We start from the raw sequence: 11,972 nt of genomic DNA on the forward strand, positions 1-11,972 counted from the left end.
ATTCCGAGTCTTTTGATGTCGCAGGTTAAATATTCAGCTGTGGCTTGTTTTATATTGCATTCCATTGCGTTGCCATTTCGATGATGAAGCCATATCGCCGTGGGAGCTTGAATACCCCAGATTGCCACATTCTGCGAGTGATAGAGAGGAACATTAATATTATACTTAATTTTCAAACGCGTATCATTTAATTTATGATACATTGCCTTTATAAAAATAGAAATATTCGTACTCCCGATTGAAGTATATTGTTGGGGTTTCCTTTTCACTCGTTCGGCGATGAAAAATGTGCACGAGGGAGAGAGTATCACGCGAAGTCGTCGATTACAAGGTTCGACGGAGTGGTCAATTAAAGGTTAATTCTGCCCCACGACCCGAGCGGCTTACACCTTGTTCTTTTAATGGTCGGCGAATTTTGCAGACGTTCACGGAAAAAGTCTGGGAATCGGCATTTTTCTTGCAAGCCACCGTAACACTGAGATCTCTCATGGCTGTTAGCACGACCCCCTTTCCTCCTCGCGCTCGAGAAATGTTCGTCCTAAAGATTCCCCTGCATCAGCGGCATACTCTGTACTTAATAGCGCTACCGCCGCAAAAGTGCCGAACAACGGAACGCCGTCTGATCAAACATCCACCCGTCTGATTTCAGGCAATAATCTGATCTGCGACTGCAAACTGACGTGGATCTGGGGCCTGAGGAACGAGACGAAGAACAGGAAGCTGCGGGATGCCCTGGAGGAGCTCACTTGCTTCCTGGAGGAGAAGATCAACAACGAGGACCTGGACGACAACGAGGCACTCGAGATTACGCGAAATCCAGGTAGGTTCATCGCGCGACCAACTTTCCTGGCCATTGTCATGCGATCCCGACGCCGAGATCCGCGCCTCTTCTGCCGCGAATTACTCGAAAAACTTATATTCAAAAGAACCGTGACAGCGTCAGATTTCCATTGGCAAGGGGAAAATGACGTTCAGGTGCGCGCTGAGATGATCGTTTCACCTCGCGCATTCTGCCGGAACGTGAAAGAATGAGGCATTCTGTTAGGCTTCCTATTGTTTTGCTGCGGTTAGAATATCGAGTAGCAGGCTTCACACACTGTTCATGGGAGACTTAGCAATGCTTAATTAAAAATTGAAGTGTGGAGTGAATAAATTAATCTTGCATTGATTTAAAGTTTGACGTCAAGATAATTTCAGTTTATACGCTATCCGTGGTGTATCTTTCGGCTGCATTTGTTGAAAATCGAAATTGCCCGTGGCTATGAATTCATTGTTAATTGCAATATTTCCAATGAGCGCGTTTCCCACTTTAGATTTTCATAATTATATTGTGAATTATGGAATCTATTTATTTAGAAGGCCCCATCTGTCGTTTGCACCTATTTTGATATCGACATATTCTAATTACATTGTGAAATACAAATGGAAACTACGAAATTCTATCTATTAACATGATATACATTACAAATGTATTTGGAGTCTGAGAAATTCAATTAAAACATCGATTCCACCAATTACACTCGGCAATGTTGATCATTAGGGTGGTGGTGATTTTAATTATCCGGCTGTGTTTAGTAAATTACTAATGGTTGGATTCAATTTGCATTGTTACGCCGACAAAAATGATCTCGTACCCGCTTTATTGTTCGATATAAACCTGACATTTCAGATAGAATTCTAAATCCTTTCAAACGCTTTTCCCCGTTACATTCATATTTATTTCGCTTAACCGCTCTTTCTTGCCAATGCGTGTATATCGTCGCAGAGAAATAACACACAAAGGGGAATGCAGGATAGAATAAAAATACCTGGCGTTGTTTTTGTTTACCAGGTATTCTCTCTTCATTATTCCTGCTAAACAATTCGATTTGGCCATTCCCATCGCCCTGTGTAACAGTACATCGCTACAACTTCTTTCCATCGGGACAAATTCCCTGAAAAACGCTAGCCTTTTTACAATCGAGCGCGCAACGTAAATCGCCGATCCATTAAAATCGGTTTTCATTTAATTCACCGTTCGCCGACATGCCATTTACTATTATTACCGCTCGCAGAAACAAAACTCCAATATAAATCAAAAGGAAATTTTATTTCATTGTTAGCTACATCGACCTATTATCCCTACTGAATCCCGCCCCGCTGCGCTGTACTGATATTATTGCACGATTCTCCAACATACGCTACCATTATTCCGTGAAAATAAAAGTTCCATTAAAACCGAATCGTTCTCCTGGTCAACGTAACAAAAGTAAGTAGACTGTATGCGAGCAGAAAAACAACGTCGTTTGGGATATTGAAAAATATATATTGATGTCTCAAAGGGAAAGGAAGCAATTTTCTGTTTGCTGTTATCTTCAATAATATTAATACAATGCACATCTACTTTCTTCGGCGATTCTGTATTACACCGATATAGTGGATCGCAAAAGTATTCGGACACGCTTTGAAACAGAATAACTATTGGAAAATCGGTTCAAACGACTTGCGTTTTTTTTTTAGGAGATAGAAGGATTAGTTTACTAGTGACGTGTTTCGTGGTTTAAAAAAAAAATTGCAATTGGTCGGAATAGCGAAGAAAATAGTAAAGGTACACTTTGGACTTTCATCGAGATCTGAAGAAATTATTATTTCATTTAATAGTAGAACAAAAAATTCATTTTATGAGTGGATACTTTGCTGCAAACTTTGGTTTTCAATTTCCCAAAAACTAGGCTGAATTTATCGAGGATAGAGATGCTAATTGTTCCCCTTGGAATCAATTTTAAACACTAAGTAGCTGTTCAACGTTCCTCGTTTTTTCGAGCGTCGAATTTTTCGTCGAACAGGAGCTTCAATTTTATTCGAATAATGAAATTCTTCCTTCCCCATGATGTAACGGAAGAGGAACAGCTCAGAATGCATTTTCGGTGCCTCCACGATATGCATTTTACTCGAATTTTCGGCTCCGTGTTGTTGCAGAGGAATACCTGGCCGGGAACTTCAGGGGAGGCAACATCGACGACGACGACGCTTACTTGGCCGACGAGTACAAAGACGAAGACGGATACGAGGATTTCTCCTCGAATTCCGATTCCCAGCCGAAGGTATGATATACGTTTACCTTCTATATTTTTCTTTCCCTCGATCCAAAGTACCAGGATCAATTTTCACTTCGATTCTGTCCGCTCTTTAGAATTCTGTCTGAAAACTCGAGCACAGAAAAACTACTTGCATTATTTCTCTACAACATTCTTCACCCCCTCTTTGTAGCTGTTTATCTATTTCCTCGTTTCCTGACAACTTTCCTTACCATTTCTACGCACAGTATTTAATTTTTTTTTGTAAACATCCTATGCGTAAATCGAAACTCAAATGGAATTAAGACAGTGGTCGTGAACTTATAAACGACGAAACAGAGACCTCCCATTTTAAATAGTTCTTCCATCAGGCCCTTGCGCTTCGAGTGGCGCGCCCGACAATTCAAACTTAAGACGTTTAAAAGTCACTTCAGCCGACACTTGGAGTTAAAACGTTGAGGGTCCAATTTATTCGAGGTTCAAGGCTCCCGGAAACACTGTAAACCTGCCAGTAAAGCCAGACGTTAATCAAAGCCAAGAATATTTCATTTAATTAGAAGCGGCATCGAACGCTGTAACTCGAGTTGCAAACGGCGATAAAGTTTTACATGTCGCCGGGGCTCCATCGTTTACAGCCCTATCTGTTCAGTCAAGCATTCCAAGGGGACGTGAAAATACAATGAATCCGGGATAAAAACGTTCAAATTTCTTATCACGAAGCTCCACTATCCTTCGGTTCCCTCGCTTATTCGACGTGCGGAGAATTTCGCGTGAGGTATTTTTTATTTAAATGTCCTAGGGGATGATAATACAGATAAGCTCGGCGGTCGTGACAATTTTCCCAAAAATCGGGAGGAAAAAAATCGGGAAATAAACGAACGCCCCAGTGGCCGTCAGTGGAGGAACTGCAATTTAAGGAAAACGAACGTTCGCTCGTATTGAAAAATGTAAAACGGTTTTTTTTTTTTTTTTATTTATTGTAACGGAGATTTATGATGCCGCGAAGCTCGAGCAGCGTGTTTTAACAGCCTTTCGGGCGAGTTTGTTTAACATCACGCGCAGATAGATTTCGATTTTTATTATAAATACAATTAACACGACGCCCGTTGCTATCGGTTCGCTTTTTTCAATTATGCTGGAAATAAACTCGTCTGCCCCATAACTCAAAGTGTCCACAAAGCCATTTTTGTCGTATCGACAAGCGCAGAATCGATTTTGGGGGACCGTTCATGATATTCTCTTCTTTTTTTTCTATTCACATTCGAGAAATGGCAAGTGATTTATGGTGGAGGAGCAGAGAATTTCAGAGCACTGTGCGCGGAGGACTGTTTTGATTATTTGCGTCGTCTGTCATTTGCTCGCTGTAATTTCGAAAAAGTTAAGTTGCTCCTGAAACAGATGGAACTTTGAAAGAATCCCTCGCGAAATTCAATCTCCTGATATCCCACCGTGTAATCGAAACGTTATCTCGTGGGATTTCTCTTCGATTGGTTATAAAATATAGCACTCCTCCGCCAGACAACGAAATTCCATAACGCGCAATATTACCCGATCTAAGAGTTTCGATATACTAATCAGCAAACCTCGAGCCACCACATTACTTCAAATGCGACTCGACTAAAAATGCTGCTGCGACATCTAATCTACAGTGGCGGACAAAATATTTACCACTTTTTCGATTTGCTTTATTTCTGTTATTTTTTAACATCAACTTGGAACTGTGGTATGTGTTTAATATACATATTCTGATGGATAATTGAAAGCTGCATAAAACCCAGTTAAAATTGAATTTATGTAACTACCAAAAAAAAGATTATGATATTGAACGGGATAACACATTTTTGGGGCCGACAAAGGAGTTACCACTTTTGTTATTCTTTTAGGCTGTCCTAAAAGCAGACGGTGCCCTCACGAAATATCAGATTTTTTATTACTCTTCAAAAGTGGTGACTTTTTAACAGCTTCAAAAGGGTGTCGTGTCTAATGTTATGTGGAGATTTTGTTATTAGTTAAATAAATTCCACTTTAACTGGGTTTTATACAGTTTTCAATTCTCTATCAGAATACGAATATTGGGCACATGCTGCAGTTTTGAGTTGACGTTAAAAAATAATAAGGTGGATCGAAAAAGTGGTAACTATTTTGTCCGCTGCTGTACATATTTATTAACTAACCAACACACAGACCTCTCTCTACCGATGTCTTCGAGCAGTCAAATCCATGTAAGAAACCTGAAGCTAACAATAACGTCCCTCGGCAAGAAGGGCTCGCTTCAAGACTTCCCTTCATCAGCCTATTCTCTCCGTCCACCACTAACAGGCTTGTGACACTGCGATCGTTGCAGGTGCAGATGATAGAAGGGAAGCCGATGCACGTGAAGAACCTATTCGAACTGAAAATGGAAGAACTCCCGTGCCCGGAGCCCTCCAGGGAGGACCTAATGGCCTCGGAGCAGCCATCGAGCCGCCACGAGAACGCTCCCGTGGGCTCCTCGGGTTCCACCTGGTTCTCGGCCTCGCCCAAGCCCATCCACCCCGACCTGTCCGTCCTCGTGTACTCCCTGGCCCTCCTTCTCTCTGCCCTCTTCACGTAGAAACGGCTACACACGCCGGACGACCCGCTAAACAGATCGGAAGGATGGCCCACGGACGAGGACGACGACGGTTCTCGGTATCGCGAGACGCGTGCATAAATCCAGCACACCGGTGTGCGAATGTGTGTCGTTGCGTATTCCCTCAGCTGGAAACCCGCTGATCGATCCATCCGACGATCTGACGGCACCTCGGGCGACCTCCAGTCTCGAAAACAGACGCCGGAGCTCCTCGTCGTCTCCCGTAAAATCGACTGCACCCGCGTAATCTTCTAAATCTCTTTGCCGACGCTCCGGCACGATCGAGCTCGCGCCGCGGCACCCTCGCCGGATCCACCAGCGTTCCGATTTGCCATGGAAATGGGTGAGAGTCTCGCGGGCAAAAGGTGGCGGAGCGTGAGCCTCGTTACGGAGTCGGTTGGAAAGCCTCGCGGGGACGACGACGAGCCTGTAGGCGGATTTCGGATACCGAGGACGCTCCGGGTGCGTCAGTCCGTCCCTGCGCCGCCGATGGATCGTCCTCGACGATCCCTCCGAGAGAGCTCGAAGTGTCTCAAGGTCGGTGGCGGTCTCCGCGGCGCGCGTGCTCGCCGAGGGCATCTTGGATCGCAAGCTGGTGCACTTCAATCGGGCTTAAAGGTGATTCCAGCGGATAACGCAGCGCGATTTACGGAAAGGGCAGAAGCTCGCCGAGCACCGCGGGTGGAAACGTTCGATTCCATTTCCGCGTCGAGCCGTTATCAGCTGTACGTTTATGGGGATGCTTGCCGTATCTACTGATAGAAGCACTTTTTATTCGCGACTTTGTATTGCCGACTTTTGGACGTACTTTTTTCTCCAGAGGGGATCTCTTTTCTTACACGACCGTTGGTATCGCGGCGAGGGTACTTCGCGCGACTTTTCGGAAAGGAACGTTCTCTCTTCAGCCTTCTAATTACCGGATAGCAGCGAGAATCGTCTCTGCCGTACGTTAGAACAATCGCGATCTCGTCGTTTCGTGTCACACTGGAACATTTAAAAATTTCTATAGATCGTTGACTCTATACATATATATGTATATATATATACGTACACGCGGATACACACACACACACACACGTACACGCAACACACAAGCATATAGATGGTTTTTCACGTGCCGGTGGAAATTTCACGCCGCGTGTATCGGTCCTCGCGAGACTTTCGTTCCTCCCGGAGCAAGCTGGCCGAGCAGGGACGAAAGGAAAGTTGGTCGGGAGGCGATCCCGCGCGAAGCTTAGTCAATTCCCCGTGCAATCCCGCCCAGTTTTATCGGCGAGTGGAAGATCGTCGTGGACCGGGCCCCGAGGATCTCTCGTTGATCGTCTGGGCGCGAAGTTTCTCGCTCGAAGCGCACAAAATCTTCGTATGCCAGCAGCAACTGTCGGTGACGCGCGACGTTAGGCGACACTTGTACAAATTAATTAATTAATTACTATGATAGGGCTAGCCGGACATCGTCGGTTGCCCAGCAACGCCGGCGCGATGTTATTACAATGCATTATTATAATACAGATCGATATTATAATAACTTGTTGTTGTAATACTGTTATAATCTAGGCGCATACGTGTATAGGTACATACGTGTTTCTGTGTTCGAACGGTGGCCGACATTGGTAGGCGGTTCGGTCGAGCTGGATCTTCTTCTCGATCGGCAATTCTCTTCGCTCGCGGAGTCGCCGGAACGCGGCAGATCCCACGTAAATTACAAACGGCGAGGAAACATACGAAACCGGAGAACCGCGAAGAATCACAGCGAAGGCTAAAGGTGTTCCTACGTGCTGAGGGTCCCGGGGGAAGTATCAAAACTCAGCAAGGTTTCGATCTGAAGCCAACCTCGGCTAAGATTGAAGCGTACTTCCTGGAAGACACACCCCGGAACCTCTGCTAAAAATTACATCACCCTTGCCATCGCCTCGACACATACGCCACCTTCATCCACTCTTTCACTCCCAAACTCATTCCGCTTTTTTTTTTTAAAACCGTTCGAGAGCTCGCCACTGAATGGCAGAACAAAGCTGCCGCGAGCTGCGACCCTTCGAGCCTCGACGAAAGCTCGATCGAGCCGCTTATCCGCGCGGAACCTGCCCACCTCCCCCTCGTCCTGATCCCATCGCATGCACCCGCCTCGATCGACGTTCTACGACGATTCGAATTCCCGGTGAATCGTCTTCCCCGACGATCCTGCTCCACGAGCCGACACCTCGCTTCTGCAGAGTATCGCGCACGCGAACGACACATGCCTCATCCAATGAATAAATTAGCACGGTCTCGAATTCAAAGAGGCCAGGAGGATCATCCACCCTCCGCCTGTATCCCGTCTTCGTACCCCATCCATTAATGTATGCGCGTGTGTATGTGTGTGTGTGTGTGTGTATGCGTGCACGTCTGGCTATCTGCCTATCGTCCCGTCGTCTCTGTCGAGCCTCCTTCAGCGAGCGCGTCTTAATTACGCCGTTAATTGAACGTCAGACAATCGAGAGTGAAAGTCGCGAGCGAGTCGCGGCGACAGGCCGTTTTCTACGAGCGTTAAGGCGAACCTAGCGGAGACAAGTGAGAGAGGCGGTAAAAGGATCTCGCTGGCCTCGGTGACCAGATACCGAGCGAGATTTCGGTGAGCCATGCCACACCGACACCGGCGTCATTATTGTCATGTAAATAGCGCGCAGCGTTTCTTCTATCGAGTATGTACTTCTGTTGTGCTTGACCCTCAGTGCCATCCATTCGGCGTTAACTTATTATTTTTTTTAGCGATTAGGTTCCGTTTCGAGGAACGGATGGTTTAGCGATTACGGAGTCTTGCGCGACTTCGTGGAAGAGGTGACGTTTCGGCGTTTAGACGCGGTCCGGAGGTTTCGCGATCCCCGTTGGAATAATGTTCCTGGGTTCTAGGCTCGCGGATCCCCCGGGGAGGAGCACTGATTAGTGATTTTGAGTGTGTCTTTGGGTTCTCACTTGGGGATTGTTTCGTCAGCAATTGGTGAATCATTGATATTCGTCGAAGAAGCGGACGTCAGTGTGGTTCGGGGAAACCGGGGACCCTTTGCAACTAATCGGACGCAGAGGTTTGATGAAAGGAGTTTGAAATTCATTTGAAAAATTCGCAGCACGAACGCGTCGGTTTCTATTTTCAAATCGCTACGTCGTCATGTTCGCCACTTTATCCTTTGTCGGTCGATTAATCGGCTTTGCGATACAAGGGCTCGCCTAGTTGCGCTGTTTAATCAGCTTTTACTGGCAATGCTCAGCGGCCCGACTTCAATTAATCGGCTTTTCCGCGGGGTAACGAGGTATTCCGAAAAAAAGGGAGGAAAAATAGTGGTGAATGCGGGAAATGCCCTGTTGAATCATGCATCAATGGGAATAGAGGTGTATCAGATAAAATCTCCCGCGGATTATCAAAAATTTAATAACACCGGGTTGGACCCAGCTAATCCGCAATCCCTTTAAAGCCCCCAGACTCTCGTCCTTTATCATTCCCTCGCAAGAATATCCATATTCGCGAAGCGTTCAAACATTCATGTCCCTTTCGAGCGTCCTCCTCGAAAATCTTCCCGAATCATCCACCCGCGAGTTGCCGAACCCTGCTGGCCACCGATTCACCGAACGACACGCCAGTTGTCGCTCGAATTCATTAGACGACGGGGGTTGCGCGAATTACCACCCTCGCGGCACACCCTCCGGACCGTCGTCCATTTCGGCCGGGGCCAGAGAACGACTTCCACGAAGCGCACAGTGCGCGACCAAATATGCCTAAGTTACTCTAACGCGATGGATCCGTCAGCCGTGTTCGACAGATTTAATAGGATCGCGCGAAAGACGGTAACCAACGAGCGAGAGAGGACGAGAATGACTGAGAAAGCAGCTTGTCCGCCTCGGTTCTCCCCCTTTCTATTTCATTCACCCGCGAGCCAAGCTTTTGTCGTTCACCGACGAGAGAGACGAACGAGAAAATGAAGGACGAGAAAGAGGTGTCGTTCGTGTGAATGGCGAAGACGCAGCGGCCGTCCAGCCTGATAAGACGGAGCACGGCCGATTGATAACGTGGAGCATCGCTTGCCCCCCGCGCGACAGAACGCGACAGAGAATAGAGCAAAGGAAATTATCGATAATGTTGAGATTGTTTGTCATAGTATATGCGTTATCGTAATCTATAGTATCGCGATATATATATATATATATATAGTATATAAATAGTCGGACTGCAAAATGACTTGGCCGGAGACGGTATGGGGTAAGTTGATGGAGAAAGTTCGATCCGGGAGCAACGGCGAAACGTGCGGATCTCGGGATCGTTGCCAGCGCACGTGGCAGCTCTGACGCACAAGGTGTAAGGTGAATGTCCCAATTTCTGCTCATTCAAGAGGTAACTCTTCATAAAGAAGGTGTAAAAAATTTGTTTGTGATCGAAATTTGCAGAGTAACTGATTAATTCTTTAATAATAAATCAACCAATTCGAAAACTATTTAAGAAAGATATTTCAAGATGTTTAACTATTAGTGATTTTTAATTAAATATATAATACTCTAAATGTCCGTATTTCTGCTCACGAAAAATAGCGGTGTATGTACTGCTCCAAGCTCCTGCAACACTCGCGTAAATGTTTAAATAATTTAGAATTATTTTGTTGAAACTACAGTACAAACGTAACGCGTACAACAGTAAGGAAAATACGAAATGAGCAGAAATGGGGACATGAGCAGAAATTGGGGCATTCACCTTATCACGAACTTCAACGTGCGCGAGACGACCAGCATTTGTTTTTCTACTATTCTAACTCTCTATTCGCAGCATGGTAAATAGCGCGCGAGGGCGCGTCGAGGATCGACCTACTCCACTTGGAATTTGGAAACGACCGAAGCTCCTTGGAATTAAATTGCAGGCCGGTGGTTTTCCTTTGGGAGAATTTTTAGGCACCCTCGGGAATGCGGGGACTAAGCAAACGCGAAGATATGAAGCGATTTGGAAGTTTCAGAGAATTCTGGTAGCCGCAGTGCTGTGGGATCCTAGAAATTGATTCGTGAGGATGCTATTTAAGACGAATTAAAAACGGAAACAGAGATGAAGTGACGACCTGTGGACCACCTTCGGATCTACTTGCCCAAACCGTCGATCCTCCGATTTCACGATCCTCGCCGCGGCCCCTCGCCGAACTTAGCCTAAAACACTTTCTCATCGTCATTGTTCTTCGTCGACTTCGTCGTACATCGCCATCCAAGCGTCCTGCACGATGGCATTTTGTGGCACGACGTCTGTTGTCAATCGAGACGCACGCGCGCGTACAAAAAACTGGGAGACAAAAAGGTAAAGACGGAACGGGAATGAGCTAGATATATGGAGAGAGAGATGAAGAATTACTAAAGAGTAAAATTAGCGAACGGGGTCGCCGCGTGCACCACGTTATTCCCCCCCTCGTAACCGTAAGTGAAATTCGAGTGCCAGGCGACGCCAAGTTGGCTCACGCGATGTTTCTCGTGCGTAGCGCGTTCTCTCCGATCGAGACACGGTATTTAGGCGACGCATTCGAAGTTTTTTCAATGATTCTCGAGCATAGGATTATCGTAAGCTAGGCTTAAGTACAACTAACGAATCTCTCTCTTTCACACACACACCCCCACTCACTCATTCACTCGGATCCACTGGAAAATATTAAGCATCTTAGGTACCAAAGATAAGGAAAGTTCGGTGTTAGTCGTTAGTAAAGCTCATTAACATGATTCATGGTCCGCCTGATCACACTTTTACGGATTTATCGTTTAAGCGCGAGTGATTAAACGGCGAACCGCGAGCACGAACGCGAGTCCCCGTAAATAAAAGGGGTAAGTCTGAAAGGAAAAATCGTAACTCTTCGTTCTCATCGGTTCTTTTTCCTTGTCTTAGGCCGCGGTCCGTTCCTCCTCGCGTGTTCGTTGCGCGAAACAACCACGGAAGCAGCGTCCCTCTATATATTGTTTTCTATTTTTCCTTTTTCTTTTTTTTTTTGCGAACGATTCTGCAAGCAGTTGTTTCTGTATTCCAGGCCACGCGTTCAGGTGTTGCGCGCGTATACTCATCCTTTTTCGAGAACACGAGGTTTCTCTTTGCGGTCATTATTTAAGCCTACGATTGTAAGAGCGCTACGATAAGTTAAGGTTTTCATAAACTACTTATGGATTTACTGTCAAGCTGTAATATGTATTATATGTTCTTTTGTAAGATCTAACAATAATAAATAAATCGTCGGGAAAAAAGGAGGAAGAGGCGTTTTCGTTGGGAAGAGGAGTGGCTGTCGAGCCTTGGAAATTAGAGCTGTTCGAGGCTTCCGGAG

General features: G+C 45.9%; 1 protein-coding gene across 3 annotated transcripts in view; it reads left to right on the top strand.

The window, feature by feature from the left end:
* Con (leucine rich repeat protein connectin) overlaps window positions 1-11,888 on the top strand; it is a 239,889-nt gene extending 228,001 nt beyond the window's left edge. For all 3 annotated transcript variants that reach the window (XM_076827169.1, XM_076827171.1, XM_076827170.1), the window contains 3 exons: window positions 650-820; window positions 2,959-3,083; window positions 5,401-11,888. In XM_076827169.1, the coding sequence (XP_076683284.1) occupies window positions 650-820; window positions 2,959-3,083; window positions 5,401-5,649 (545 nt within the window). In that variant the 3' untranslated portion in view covers window positions 5,650-11,888. The remainder of the gene's footprint in view (window positions 1-649; window positions 821-2,958; window positions 3,084-5,400) is intronic.
* The last annotated feature ends 84 nt before the right edge of the window (window positions 11,889-11,972 follow it).

This window comes from Andrena cerasifolii, chromosome 14 (assembly GCF_050908995.1).
Source record: "Andrena cerasifolii isolate SP2316 chromosome 14, iyAndCera1_principal, whole genome shotgun sequence".
Lineage (NCBI taxonomy): Eukaryota > Metazoa > Arthropoda > Insecta > Hymenoptera > Andrenidae > Andrena > Andrena cerasifolii.